Source organism: Mercenaria mercenaria, chromosome 18, assembly GCF_021730395.1.
Source record: "Mercenaria mercenaria strain notata chromosome 18, MADL_Memer_1, whole genome shotgun sequence".
Lineage (NCBI taxonomy): Eukaryota > Metazoa > Mollusca > Bivalvia > Venerida > Veneridae > Mercenaria > Mercenaria mercenaria.
The window spans coordinates 47,445,401-47,461,798 of NC_069378.1; the positions used below are offsets into that span (position 1 = coordinate 47,445,401).

Sequence of the window (16,398 nt, forward strand, 5' to 3'; positions counted from 1 at the left end):
AGCATCCTGTAAAGATTATTCAAACGGTTCTGGTTACCTGACGTTAGGGGCCATCATCACTAAAATATAAATCTGGTCATCTTAAAAAAAAACTTTACAAGAATTATATATGTCATTTTTTGATGGAAACTCTCGAGCAATGGAGTGTTTGACAATGTTTGAAATAACTTAATTTGTCTTCACCTCAATATATGAACAACAGCTTAAATTACGTAAAGGTATACTTTGATATCTCAATTGATCCTTTAGGACACAACTATGCTTTACTAATTTTCTCAAGTCGCGTTTTAGATTTTACGATTAAGATTGCTAAAAATGTAAAATATTGTTCAAGTACAGTCACTGACAGCGAGGTCAAAACGAACGGATACAGCAAGGAAAAAACGAACGGATACAGCGAGGACAAAACGAACGGATAAAGGAAAACACGAACACATTAGGCAATGCCCAGAAACGGCCAAAATATTCGAATGATACATTTATTTATATCTTTCCTCTGTCTAAGTTATATACTGCTGATAAACCAGCAGGTTTACAAATGAAAGCTGGTCTTACTGACAGTGTTTTCTGTTTATAATATTTGCAGTTTTGCAGTGCTCATGACCATCGATTTTCATTAATGGAATCAATATTATTGTAACCAATAACACACAAGCCAACAATACTCAATAATGAGTATGGACATAATAAGTGGTGTCGATAATCATGATAATATAGTAATTATTTCAAATATCTAATATTTTTAATTGAAATTTTAATGGTTTTTACAACCATGCCACATCATCTTGATTGCACATGTTTATATTGGGCATCCCTTGGTAAAATTTTCTGTAGCAGAAATTTCACAAATATATGTCTCACAAGTTCTAAAATGCCAATGTGGCAAACTTAAGTGGAAACATTCGAACAATGAATGTAAAGCAATTGTACTAATACCACGGAAAACAGGCATTCAAACAATAAACGTGTAGACAGTTTAGTATATTAAGACGATCAATTAAAGTAAACTTGCAATTCATGTATTTTGCAAGTTCCTGTTTGTGTCTTTGAAGAGCAATCCAGCTTTTTTATTATTAAAAACGGAAAGGAAGGATCTCAATGTGTTTTATTATATTAAGTATTACAATTTTCTTGTATTTGCAAGATAAAAATCTTGTTTACAGTTTGCTAGTTTATACATTATAAGAATATGTGACTATTAAAATAAAAAAAATGCTAGGTTTTACCGAGATGAGTAATTGTTAATGTTTTACTCTTTATTTTTAAACAAACTGCTTTCTTTTGAGTTTTAAGTTCTTTGTTTTACAGTTGGCTTTACTGAGGTTTAAAAAATATGTTAACTAAAATACTTTTGCCATTAGCATAGAAATTTTAATCATCTAAAAGAAGAACAAAAATTTTCAAAGTTTGAGAAATAAAGAGTAATGAAAAATTTAATCACGTTAAAGTAAAAACTAAGAGAAGTAAAAGATTTAAATTAATCCTCTTTTCAATGTTTTCATTTTCTAAACAACATCTAAACATCGTCAGTATGTGCTGCTTTTTGTGACGTCAACTTGTCTATAATAATTCTATTTCACAAGGCAGAATGGCATTAAAATAAAAGAAAAACGCCGAATTGTATACCAAACATTTACAATGCAGCTAATGCGTTTACGTTTTCTGTCATTTTATTGCACAGTCAGGGGTGTATATTTTCTTTCAAATACTGCACAAATATGATTGAAACGTCTGTCGGGTATCATGTTTACTAACATGGCTTGATCTTGTAAAATGATTCAGTTAAATCTCAATTTTCTCATCAGATTTATCACAATCCTTCTGACAATTTCACCTTTTCAGAAGAAAGATATGGAAAAAAAACAAGAGGGCCAAGATGGCCCTAGGTCGCTCTCCTGAGAAACACACCGTAACACAACATATTAAACAGAGTAAACATGTTTGACCTAGTGATTTCATGGAAAAAAATATTCTGACCAATTATCATTAAAATTGGAGCAAAAATCTTGAGTATAAGTAAGTATTTTCTTTGATTTGACCTAGTGACCTAGTTTTTGACCCCAGATGACCCATATTCGAACTTGACCTAGATTTTACCAAGGCTATCATTCTGACCAAATTTCATGAAGATCAATTGAAAAATACAGCCTTTATCGCATACACAAGGTTTATCTTTGATTTGACCTAGTGACCTACTTTTTGACCCAAGATGACCCTTTTCAAATTCGGCCTAGATTTCATTAAGGTTATCATTCTGTCTAAAATTCATGAAGATTAATTGAAAAATACAGCCTCTATCGCATACACAAGGTTTTTCTTTTATTTGACCTAGTGACCTAGTTTGTGAACCTAGATGACCCATTTTCAAATTCGACCTAGATTTGATCAAGGTAATCATTCTGACCAAAATTCATGAAGATTAATTGAAAAATACAGCCTCTATCGCATACACAAGGTTTTTCTTTTATTTGACCTAGTGACCTAGTTTTTGACCACAGATGACCCATATTTAAACTTGGCCTAGATTTCATCAAGATAATTACTCTGACCAAAATTCATGAAGCTTAATTGAAAAATACAGCCTCTATCGCATACACAAGGTTTTTCTTTGATTAGACCTAGTGACCTAGTTTTTGAACCCAGATGACCCATTTTCAAACTTGGCCTAGATTTTATCAAGGTTATCATTCTGACCAAAATTCATGAAGATTAATTGAAAAATACAGCCTCTATCGCATACACAAGGTTTTTCTTTGATTTGACCTAATGACCTAGTTTTTGACCCCAGATGACCCATTTTCGAACTCGGCCTAGATTTCATCAAGGTTATCATTCTGACCAAATGTCATGAAGATCAGTTGAAAAATACAGCCTCTATCGCATACACAAGCTAAATGTTGACAGACGCCATCACAAAAACTCACCTGAGCAGCATTGCTCAGGTGAGCTAAAAAGAAAAAAAGAAAAAAGAAACATATATTCAGATCGGATTGCTTCTAACTCGATATCGCAGGCATCTAACACTGACAACGATGAAAAAAAAATAGTAAGTTTCACATTTTATTTACTTAACAAAGAAACCTTTATAATATAACATGCGTAATAAATGAAATTCAACAGAAAATAGAAGTTTTTACGCTTGATTAAGGTGATATCTATGCATTGTCTGTTTCTGAAGCATTTCGCATCTTATTTCATCACATTTGTCAGTTATGATGTGCATTTTAAAACTTCATTGTTACCTCCACTGTTGTTTCACTTCCTGTCATCTTCCAGTTCCGATTACCAGAATGCAAAAACCAGTAAGAGACTTACTTACCTCCTTAATTACTATGTAAATAACTGATAAACATAGATTTAATAGGGGCCTCCGTGGACGACTGGTTAAGGTCGCTGACTTCAAATCACTTGCCCCTCATAGAGTTGGGTCGAGCCTCATTCGGGGCGTTGAATTCTTCATGCGAGGAAGCCATCCATCTGCCTTACGGAAGGTCGATGGGTCTTCCCAGGTGCCCGCTCGTGATGAAATAATGCACGGAGGGGCACCTGCGGTCTTTCTCCACCATAAAAGCTAGAAAGTCGCCATACGACCTATAATTGTGACGGTGTGACGTTATACCCAACAAAATAAATAAATAAATAAATATATTCAATTTCTTGTCACAGAACTGAACAAAGAATGTTGTCTCCCTTCATTTCCGCGCTTAATTGAATAATAGTTGTTTAATGCTTATTAGCAAAAAAAAACCAAACAAGTTTAAAATACTAAAAGAATTACAGTTTAAACTTTACATGTACAGGCACGCCTAACGAACCTGGTATGAAGAAATATGACACACAGCTGCACAGATGAAAACCAGTGTTTTAATCCTAGATTAAATATGTAGTCAAAAAGGAGCCCCTTTGAAATGATATATACACAATGGAGACCGACCATAAGTCTAGAACTACGTTTCTACATTTTAGAACTTACTTTTGTATCTTAAAATATATACTTTCGTTCTGTTTTATGTTACGAGTTATTAAACGTGCAATATTTTCTTAAGACAAGAGGAAATAATTTTGAAATTTTGAATTGAACAATAAAAATAGTAAACATTGAAATATTTGTCTCTTTAACGTGAGAGTAGAAAATTATTTTTTCCCCCGTTATCAAAGATCTAAAACATGAAAAAGTTAGCACTTCTTTTACTGTTTTCTCTTTTCTTAAATTTTAATTTGTATTCACTGTTGTGTGCAATCAGATTTATTTTAATTCTATTGTGTTTCTTTTTTCATGAAGAAAAGTGTGGTAATAATAAAACAATAGTAACAAGTTGATTTAAAAGTGTTCAGCTTGCAGTGCCTCACCCGCCATTCCTTTTAATCTGCTTATGAATCGAAGTTTTAAACAAATTATGTTTTCCATTGTGTTCTTTTGGCCTTTGACAGGTATGTCTCCTTCAATATGTGATTCGAGCAATAACTACAGGTTTCAATTCTGCAAATCCATCAAGGAGCTAAAATACGTATAAGTTAGCAACTGAACTGGATCTGTGTCTTTTCTTCGTATAATTGATATGTTTATTACATTTTTTTCACTAAATGTTTGTCTTGTCTACAGGAAGATATTGTATTTAGTAAAAATCGGATCCGTATAATACAGTGATAGTTTGGAAAAAAAATGTTCGTAAGAATAGACCAACTTGCAGCGAAGCACACATTCCTTTTTACTACTATTTTAATAAGCAGTACTGATCAGAATGTATGCTATTACAATTATATTTTTTCTTTACCTGTGACAATTTTATATGTAATAAGACCGCCCATATTTCACCTTGGAGACTTGTATAAAAGTTTTAAGGTTGTAATAGAATAGATGACAGCGAAAGAACAGTGGTTAATATAATTATTTTTATTATTATTATTATTATACCAGATTTATATAGCGCCCTTTTCATGATCAATTTCACGTTCAAAGGCGCTTTACATAGTTCAAATGCAGCCACACAGGGCGCATAATTCATCCTCTACTAGTACAGACACAGAGCGATCTGACCAGAGGGACAGAGTGAGAAAAAGCCCCCATGACAGAGAGATCAGAAATCAGATACAGACTTGTCCGGCTTACTTAGCCTAGCTCGTTGCGAATAGACAGCCTGGTTCTTTAACGTGTCCAGTGTATAGCACTGATACACGCAAGGATTGCCTGGGTTCCTGACCAGTACACCTCTAGTTGGGTGGGAAACACTGAAAATCGTTTCTGAAAATTCCCGGGTAGCTGCCGGGGATCGAACCCCGACCTCAGGATTGGAAGGTCAGTGTGCACCTCACAATAATATGTCAAAAATATATAAAGACACAGTAACAACAAACGCAGACATTAGTTTTTCAGAAATAAACCTGAACAGATGAAAGAGTTATATGTTTTGTTTAATGTAGGGAGACTTTGTTAAAGGCACGTGAATTTCCTTGTTGAATATTCATCCTAACTCCACTTTCCACCAACTCTCGACCCTTTTATTTACTCCCCAACCCTCCCCTGTGCTTTCCTGTATTTTGTATATAATTAAAGTGTACTTGTTCTTGGACTGTCTACAATATTTTTCCATTACAACTTTTTTTGGTGTGGGCCTACTTTACGGTATATGGCTTCATAGTGTTCTACGTAAAACCTCCACAATGAGAAAAAGTTTTAAGAAAGTTAGACTGCATCAGTTGTAAACACCTCTGCACGCGCACTTTATATCGATTTACAATAACCAAATAAACATGATAAATAAACACACACTAGTATATAACAATGTCAAAGCAATGACTGTAGTTGAACTCTCGAATATTTGGATATTAGTACAATTCACATTTTACATTACAGAGGTCATTATGTTATATAAGCGTTATACACGCGCATGCTCTCCAAATACCGGTATCATAGTTTAGATTCAACTTTTGAAACCTGAAATTATAGTACACAAAATAACGCTAGTTTAATCAATGTCCTGTTTTGAAAGTTTTATAACTGATGCACAATGACAAAGTACAAACCTATTACATAATATGATTTTTGACATCGTTCTCTCAGGTTAATGCGAAAACAGGTTTTGTTTCATGTACACAAAGACTTCTTTTTGACAGGAAAGTGGAAAATAAGATATTTGTCAACATGTATTATGCTAATTTTAAGTTCTTTTATCCGCTGTGCAGAAGAACGCTTTTGGCCGAACTGTGATTGCAGTGTCATAGTTTTTCAAATGGTTTGCATCTAGAGGTCCAAATTCCCCGGGGGAACCAACTAATTTCCATTTCCAAAACAGGGATGCCATATACAGGATATATCTTGACCCCAAGGCATTGTCTTCTTCCTACGGAAGATGGCATCCACCTTGAAAGAAACACATACATTTAAAGGTTAAGATATTTTTTGTTTAATTTTCCACCTGATGATCCACCGTCTGCGTCTTTTGATAAATGTAATGTTGCAAGCCAACAGCAAAACCAACGTTTCAATTAAGTATCAAGAGTTTATTTCAACAAATGGCTGAATGTAAAAAATGAATTTTTTCTACATATTTTCTCATTTACTTTGAATTGCTCGCTCTGTATTTACTTCTTAACATATATCATTAAAATATAGCTAACTTACGATTTCCGTAAAATGTTGTCCCTACTAAGAGGTTGTCCATCCGCATCTAAGAAGCGTTCAGGGCGAAAATTCCACGAATCTCCCCATATTTTGCTATCATGGTAGACTCGCCAGATGTTAGCGATGATCTGCAAAACACAATACAGTCTTTGCTTTTATGACAGAATTTTCCTCACTGGTGAGGAAGGTTTAACAGTAATGTACAGGGCAAATATACTCCTATCAATTACATGCTAAAATTTAGTGGTCAGCCTCACACAGCATGGAAGCAATAAATCTCCCATTAGTGTTTCATTCAAGATGCTTATCAGCCTATGTTTGTATTATTCTACAAGAAATATTTGAATTGTGAAGATCTCACAGATCATAGTAGTAGAAACATACTTCACAAAAACGGAAAAATATGAGCTATTGTAAAAATGTATAACAAGTTTATTTTACATGTTCTAAATGAAACAATTTTTATAACTGACTCTTTATATGTATCATTAATAAATTTTAAATTTTTACCAGCGAAGACCATGGTTAATATACACTGGCTGATCATGGTCTGCATTGTTTGCAGAAGGCAGATTTATTTACCTCTTTATATAATAGTCTGAACTTAAAATTTACAAAATGCAGATCTTCAAAATGCAATGTTGTCTTTATTCATAGTTGAGCCACACCGTGAAAAAAACTACACAGTTTACTGCATTTGCATGGAACTAGATCAGCATGCAAATGCATGCAGTTAATCAGGATCCATATAGTTCACTAACATTTTATCTTACTTGAATACTATTGACTATTACAAGTTCTCTTATTTTCCGAGAACTGTGTACCATTGGAACCAACTTCCCCCCAGTGTCACGGTGGGTGACTGGGAATACAGTCTGACAATTTCTAACATTTTTTTCTACCTGCAAATTGACAATATCAGATACTCGATGAATGGCAATGAACACTAATTAGCGCAAATTAAGTGATATCTTTAATGCATAAATATTAGGAATGATTTCTTCTGACAAAGCACAAATATTATCAACGGCTTCCCAGGCTACCCACCACCCTACCCTAGAGCAGTTCAGTGCCGCAGTTTGCAGCCTTGAACATGTCTCGCCCTAGTTATCCTGCTAAATCAAGTTTTAACCTTTTTATTTTACCAAAGTTATTTTTTAGTTTCTTCCACTCTAAATTTTTATCACTATATTCTTTCTCTTTATGATTTTGATGCACAAAACGTCTACGTCCCCGCAAGGGGTTCGACGGTTACGGAAGATACGGAAGATAGAATACTGTTTGAAAGCAATTTGTATGGAAGGAGCAGATTGATCAAGATCCAGACTAGTCGCAAATACAGTATGCTGGTTTTCTCATGGTGCAGCTCAATTATTAATTTTATTATTTTGCTGAATTAAGTGGCACATTAAAATGTTGCAAACTGTAATTTTGCAAATTTCTATGTTTATGTTCCTTCACTCTGTTTCTATAAAATCAGGAATGGCATTTCTTGAATGCTGAACAGGATTTTCACATGCTTTTCGTGTGCTAGAAAAAACTCATCTTTCAGGGGTGTAAGATGACTCACATGCAGACACATGATTCATGACTGAATTTAAGCAAAATTAAACAGTGGAAGCAGCTTATCATTTAACCTGGCCCTAAACTAACATTTCTATGCCCCCACTTTGGGGAGGGGGAATATAGATTTGCCCTTGTCCGTCCGTCCGTCCTTCCGAGAATGTTGTGTCACAACTAGCTCCATAGGTATTTGACGTAGAGTCACGAAACTTTACAGGAAATGTTGGTCAGCATGTGTAGTTGTGCACCTGGGGTTTCGCGTCCGGATTTATTCAATCGTGTAGGAGTTATGGCCCCTGATTTAGTAAAAAATTGGTCATTTTTATGTTGTGTCGCACGTAGCTCCAAAAGTATTTGACCTAGAGTCGCCAAAATTTACAGGAAAGTTGGTCAGCATGTGCAGTTGTGCACCTAGGGTTTCGCGTCCGGATTCATTTAGTCTTGTAGGAGTTATAGTCCCTGACCTAGGAAAAAATTGTCATTTTAATGCTTTGTAGTGCTTAGCTCCGAAAATATTTTACCTACAGTAAAGCAACTATATTTATATGTACATTACTTATGGTTATGTTTTGCTTTTTGTTTAAATAGCAACATATTGTTTTCCCAAAGTTGTTTTTGCAGATAAATTTTGAAATTTAGTGGTTTGTTTCCTTTTCTTTTCTTTTTTTTGTTAGCAGGTTTTTGTTTTACCACAGGCTGACTGTACATCAAATTCCAAGTTTTTTTTATTTATAATTTATATGTCTACAGGCATTTTATAAAAAGAAAATAAGAGTACAAATATATTTTTCTTAAATTATTCAATTGTCTATTATAAACATATAAATTATATGCTTTACAAACAATATTCTATACTTCATTAATTTTATCAAGTATCATTATATGTTTTATTATATGACGTTTAGTAGATAGTAAATATTTAATTTAAATCTTTAATTTCTGGTTTTCATTTTCCTGACACATTTTAAATCTTAAAACAATCCTTGCCCATTATTTCTTATTTCAAGTTACAAATGTTTATTAATTCTCCCAGAGTAATCTACAGGCAACATCTGGCCTAACATCATAAATAACAAACCGTGAAGGAACTAGGGGTCAAGTCCTGATAAAATGATATATCATGCGGAGGTGCTAACAGGCTGTACCGTTACCTTCTCCAGCAGAATTTTGGAAAAATCTGTCATAAAAGCAGAGAGTGAATAAAGACGTCAATTGTATGCTAAAATATAGTCAGGGTAGTTCATTTTGTTAAACATGTTAAATATATACCGAAAAACTGAGTTATATATATATATATATATATATATATATATATATATATATATATATATATATATATATATATACGAACTTTACAATGTAAGGATCACTTTACTACATGATTACATGATTACAGTAATTGCAAATTCCATACAAACAAGTGAAAAGGGAAATACACAGGTTAAAATGTGTTGTGCAAAGAAAACATTTTGTCTTCACTTTTTTTTCCACTTCTTATCTGCTTAATAGATTTTTTGTTTGTTTTTTTCTAAGAAGTCCTGAATAGGAAAAGGCAAGCCGGTGGTAATATCTAATCATTACCAAAGTCCCTTTCGGTATGTCGTAACCTTCTAAATCGTTGATATCTCTTCTACACACACGACCTACGAATGTCGGTACCACCGTCATAAGTCTGTGTACTTCGAGTTCTAATGCTTCTAGATTTGGGCAATAATTATGTCTGCATGAGTTGGCTGACGGTCTCTGGCAATGTTTTTTTTTTCAATCTCTTTAAACACCTTGTCCTGGTACTCCGGGTAGATTATTAAGCACAAAATAGTGCTTGTGCAGTTTTTAAATCCTACCAGGACTGAACTGTTTCGATATATGTCTTCTGGCCTGTTTCGTCGGGCCCTTAAGGGTGTTTCTCTTGTTGCTCTGTCTTCTGAAAAGGCATTGAGTACGTACGTTTTTGGTTCTTAAGGTTTGCTTTTTATATATTTATACATGAGCATTTTTGTGTTTTACATGCCATGCCTTTTTGTTTCCATTACGTGTGTAAGAGATTCACCTGGAGGGGATTACTTTTATTTACACCGTCCCGTGTCTTTGGAACATGGTGGGGGTAAGAGTGAGGTTGAGTGCGCACCATAAACCGGTTTAAGCTCCCCAGTGGTGTTTTTGCCACTGACCGTTCCAAGGCGGTGCCCACTGTGTTCCATTGTTTGTTTGTTTTGTCCTTATGTGTTGGCTTTGTGTGTGTGTGTGCGTGTGTGTGTGTGTGTGCGCGCGCGTGTGTGTGTGTGGTGCACGCGTCTGCGTGTTCCATTGTTTGTTCGTTTTGTCCTTGTGTATTGGCTTTGTGTGTGTGTGTATGTATGGTGCACGCGTCTGCGTGCTGGGGGCTTCGTTTTTAAGAAGGCTGCGTTTTTGGTGCGTGGCATTCCCTGTTTGATATTTGTCTTTGTTTGTTTTTTTTTTGTTATCATCGACAATGTTGTATTTATTCCTGTAATACCAACAGAGCGATAGCAGTAAAAAAATCCATGTCTCTGTTGTAAATACGTGTTCAAATAAAAAAACTCATGCAAAAGCAATCTTATCTTATTTAACATATGACTTGCTTTGAGCAAGAAATGCACACAGAATGTTTGACATGACTTATCTTGTAAGATTTATTCTAGCAATCTGTCTGTCCTGTCTGTCTATATTGAAATACAGCCATGATAATGTCACTTATACTGATATGACCTTTTTCATTATTTTATTATTATGATATTGATAAAATATATGTAGATATTTACTTTTTTATATAATACGGCCATTTTATAAAACAAACAAAACATATTTGAAATGGTAAGGGCAAAGAATGCCTTATTTTATATAATTTATAGTTGTTATCAAATGGTTCCAGTAGATAAATCTTACATTACGAACATACGTATATAACTGAGGGGATTCATGCAAAATATGTTTGAAATTATTATTATTAATGATGATGAAAAGCCATTTACTTCATTTCCCCTCTAAATAATAAATGTTAAAATTCCAGACAGTTTATTTGCATTCTATACACTATGTAGCATATATATCGTCATTATCTTACCTGTAAATCGCGGCGTTCCACCGCAATTCAACGCGAACCACCGGCACTTGACCGCGATGCGCTGCGACATGTCTTCGCAATACACTTCAATCGATTTATTGCTTCTGATCGCGGTGGAAGCTGTTAAATATATGACAAGGGCTGCCTGAAAAAACGCGCATCCCCGCGGCTCATAAAATTGTCCGCGCTAGGGTCCAATCGCGGGGAAGCACGGACTTTGAAAGATCCGCGAGCCAGGGACTGTATAGTTATCTGCAATCTTGTGTAAAAGCCAGTTAATGATAGGACTACAGACTTTTTTCCGTGTAATATCGGAACGAGACAATGGGATTAGTCAAGGTCGACAATTCATACACTCTTTATTGATGAGTTATCATCCCTATTACGACCAAATTGTGGGTCAGATATCTTTATTACTAACGATATTCCTGATATCATATGTCTATTATTTGCTGACGATGTAGCAAATTGTGCTGTAACGGCGGTTAAACTGCAACAACAGCTAAACTATGTGTATATATTTTGCCAAAATACTGGTATGTAGGTACATCTTGATAAGACGGGAATTATTGTCTTCCGTAACGGTGGCACACTTTGAAATTATAAAAAATGGTATTTCAGAGGGATGCCAGTTAATAATACTCCTGTATATAAGTATATAGAATTATTGATCACACCCAGATTATCTTGGAGTTCTGCACAGGATAAGTTAGCAGCACAAGCTCAGAAATCCACATTTCCAATCATTCGCTTTCAAAAACCATTTGGATATTTCCCTACTGAGCTTCAGTTTTTCTGACATCTCCCATACCATGCATATATAAATTCTTCTGACGAAGATACAAAACCTCCAGCAAAGTCAAAACGTTAGGAGCAGTAAGTTATAAATGGTAAATCTTTTTTTAAGCATATAGTTTGACTATGTTTTGTACGTCTAACTAAAGAATTGTCTTTTCATAGGATGTAATCAGATTTGAATTTTAAAGACAACATTCTGTAATTAAACACATTTATTTTTATACAGGTATCGGAATGTTTGCTCGTGTTCGAGGTACTTCTCCAATATGACATACTGGATATATTTTAAATCGGCTAAGGAAATAACTTCATTAGAGGACAGGAAAAATCTGCCACACAACAATTTAAAAATCGTGTCTGGAACGAACATTTTAGAAATGACACTGGTTATAAAGATGGTCGTTCGTTGATAGAGGACAATCTTTAAAATATAAAACCTCTATGTGTAGAATACTGTCGAATCTCAAACGTTTCTGGATACAAATGTGGTTCCTCAAGTTTATGTGGAGGTTCGGCTGACAAGTCCCTTCCTGCGAGCTAAAGAAGTTTCTACTGACAAATATTAACAATTTGTCAATGTGTACCCCTTTTCTGAAGACTGTTCCAAAGAAAAAATTCAGTAATATTAATTATGTTTCTGGAAATACAAAGAAATTCCTGAATCAAATTAATTATTTTAATTTTGACAGAAAATGGACAACAAAAGTTAATTTTTTACGATTTAACGCCTTTGCAGTCGGTGGGATAAGACAGCATAAACAAGCTGAAACACGACTGATATGGTTGTTGAATATTACAAATGAAGAAGCAATACATTTAGTACTGCATACTCTGTTTAAACCAAACCAATGAATTTTGAAGGATGCTGTACAATTCTTTGATAATCGAATACTATGGGGGCATTTAGCGTGTAGCCATATTCGAATTGGAAAAAATCCAAGCATTCCAGCGGACAAAACATTTAGTAGGGAATATTCAAATGAGACTATGATATTTGACTTTTTGGAAAGGTACGACGATGTCCGAAAATATGTCATTTACATTGCTTCTGACATCTTGCCTTTATCAGATATCAGGTTATTACGCCTTCGATGTTATAATCATATACTCATAACATATTTCTTGTCATCACGTATATATTTGCAGTTCCATTGTCATAATGTTCTTTGTTCAATTCAAATATACTATCAAGTATTAATATTGACAGTTTGACAACTCTCAATTTTTTTCTTGATGTCAGTGTTAAGATTATAAGGCCTTTGATAATTCAGATATTCAAAGTAAAAATTATCTTTTTAGTTTGAGACCAACACCACAGGAAAGAATTTCTAAAAATATGATACATAAAGAACACTTTATGTAAAACAGAACATAAAACAAAAATATTTAACTAGTAATGCTTCTAGTAAAACGTGACTAAAACGTGTCTGACTACTAAAATTATTTTTAGTTGTTTCGACACTTTGGAACAAAAATCGTTAACGTTTTATCTAGTGACATGTTAGTGTGGTGTGAAAACTTTTAATAAAAGCTGTTACATCATATATTATATACAGTGGTATGTCTAGGACATGCACTTATTTTTTAAAGATTAAATTATCTCGTGCGCACGACATCTCATCTCGAGCGCACGACATCTTATCTCGTGCGCAAGACATCTTATCTCGTGCGCACGACATTTTATCTTTGCGCACGATATCTTATCTCAAGCGCACGACATCTTTTCTCAAGCACATGATATCTTTTCTCGTGCGCACGACATCTTATCTCGAGCGCACGACATCTTATCTCGAGCGCATGTCATATTATCTCGTGCACACGACATCTTATCTCGTGCGCACGAAATCTTATCTCCTGCACACGAGATCTTATCTCGAGCTTACGACATCTTATCTATGTATATTAACGCCCTTTGTGTGTATTTAGGTCATCAGTAAAAACATACGGACAAGTAGATAGTTAGGGACCCGCATTTTCATATGTTATTTAAACTTCACACAAGTACATGTTTATCACATCATTTAGTAGATCAGTGCACATAATTAGTCACCCCATCTTCAAAATTAAACGAATATAATTAATAACACTGACTGCATGTTAGAATAGCAACAAATCGTGGTTCGACTGAAAATATCATTTTGCACATTGTCAGAAAAGTTGTTAAATTGCATGCATGAATTAAGGAGAACCGGGGAAATTCTTTGATATTTTGGCGAAGCCAGCATACTTATAGCGAATAAGATATGGATCAAAATAATGGCAAAGATATTCCTGTTTGTGAAGAAGACTCCAAATTTTGCATGAAAAAATGTCACTCTTAGCGTGATATTGAAGATATTTTAATGGTTGCAATACAGGTAAATTTATCAGTCTATATCCAAATCTGGATATCGAAATACCATATAACAATTTACGCAGTTTTAATTTGTGGTTGTCAATATTAGATGTTGTTTACCTTAACTAGAAAAAAGTTACATTTCGCGTGAGAAACCTTGAACTATTTGCGATGTGTGGGTAGATGCATTTATCAAAAACCTGTCAAAATGCGGATGCAGAAGTCATGCATTAAATTAAACATTGGCGAATATTTCAAACAAGATAACAACAAAAAACTAGTATATCCTTAATGTGTGATTTTTGCCTATGCAATGAAAGGATATTAGGATATTAAATAAACCAATAGATAAATAAATAAATATTGATAATAACAGCTTTGCACACGGTTCGAATACGAGATTTGTTCACAAGTGTAGCAGTTGTAATTAGGTAAGGGTTTAGATGCAGTTACCCAAACAGATGCCCAGTTGCACAACAAAATATATCATAGAATGACAGTGTTTCAGTGACAAAAATATATTGAAACATAACTATATATCTACTGCTACTGTTGATTTAAAGTTGTGTCCTGGGCTGTTGTATAGAGCAATTCACATAACTCTGATTTTTTAACATTCTATGTCTGGCATAATTCAATTTAATATTCCCCGCCGAAGGCGGAGGGATATAGTTTTGTCGTCGTCCGTCCGTCCGGAGCCATATCTAGGAAGTGGTTTAAAATATTTTAATAAAACTTCATCTGCATGTTTATCATTATAAGGAAACATGGCCTGTAAAGTTTCAGTCAGATTGCCCAAGTAATACAAGAGTTATGGTACTTTGTAGTTTCTAGTGTTAACTATATAGGGTACTATAAGTATGGCAATTTCTGCTTCATAACTTGTGACATATTTGACCTAGAACTATGAAACTTAAACTGAATTTAAACTGAATTTAGATCACCATATTGTGGCAGTGCACACATATTTTCCTCAGGATTTCTTTAGAAACTTCAGAGTTATTGCCCTCTAATTGTTTAAAAATCCACATATTTGTACATAACAAACTAACCAGTTGGTAGAATTTCATTAAACTTCTTTCATCTTTTTCCATGATCATTTATTATCAACACGTGTAGTTGTGTACCCACATCTGATCACCCCCTAGTTACACACAATCCCCCTCCCCATACCACCACCCCACATTTATTCCATTTTCTTAATGTTAAACTTTCCATAAATATTTATCAACATGCAAAGTTGTGCACTTACCCCCACCCCCTTCACCTCGCACCCCCACACGCCAACAAAAGCAACTTTTTTTCCATTTTTATTTCCATCAATATTTATTATCAACATGTGAAGTTGTAAACCCACATCCCCCGTCACTACCCACGTTCCAGATTTCTTACCTGATTGTGCAATTTTAAACATTGTCACGATCCCTGCCAAAAGGCATTCATAAACTATGAATTTAAATGATTATCGTTGTAATATGTAGTACAAATATGCTGGAATATAGCAAGAGAACGCATCTCTTGCCAAACATTTTTCAACATTTTCAAGGGGAAGCCCCAAGAAGCTAATCCGCTGTATTATAAATATATTCATCTATGATAGCAAATTTTTATATGTAACTTTTTGCATTCTTGTGTAAGATTAGAAACATAAACCTAGGGCTCTATGGAGGGGTTTAATGGGAGACGCAATCTAATGTTAAAGTTTTTGCCAGCTCAAAACGTTGGTCGTTGGTTTAAACCGTAGAAAAGTCAATCTCCCCATGTAGAGCATTAGTACTGTCAAATCGATGTGAGAATGAAAATTGCACGGAACAGGAATGCAGACTATTATATGAATTACCGTGTATACGTATATGTAAACTTGTTTTATGAAATACCCTTAATGAACCTCAAAATGTAAGGAATGTTTAAATAATGATTTCATATCATTAAATACTACAATTAGTTTTGTTTACTTAAGGGATATGATATACATACTAAAATATAAAGTCATCC

At 34.3% G+C, this 16,398-nt stretch overlaps 1 protein-coding gene across 1 annotated transcript; it reads right to left on the minus strand.

Moving 5' to 3' along the window:
• Positions 1 to 5,843: 5,843 nt before the first annotated feature.
• On the minus strand, positions 5,844 to 10,070 carry LOC123538542 (cytochrome P450 1A2-like). Its single transcript, XM_053529429.1, has 3 exons — positions 9,767 to 10,070; positions 6,623 to 6,750; positions 5,844 to 6,361 (listed from the first exon to the last, which is right to left on the minus strand). Exons 1-3 carry the CDS (start codon positions 9,851 to 9,853, stop codon positions 6,217 to 6,219), a joined length of 360 nt encoding a protein of 119 aa, XP_053385404.1. The 5' UTR covers positions 9,854 to 10,070; the 3' UTR covers positions 5,844 to 6,216.
• Positions 10,071 to 16,398: the final 6,328 nt, after the last annotated feature.

Coding starts and splice junctions, on each gene's coding strand:
- LOC123538542 (XM_053529429.1), bottom strand. CDS start 9,853: ATGACGGTGGTACCGACATTCGTAGGTCGTGTGTGTAGAAGAGATATC. Junction 6,751..9,766: donor ACATACCGAAAGGGACTTTG/GTAATGATTAGA, acceptor TGTGTTTTGCAG/ATCATCGCTAACATCTGGCG. Junction 6,362..6,622: donor GACAACATTTTACGGAAATC/GTAAGTTAGCTA, acceptor GTTTCTTTCAAG/GTGGATGCCATCTTCCGTAG.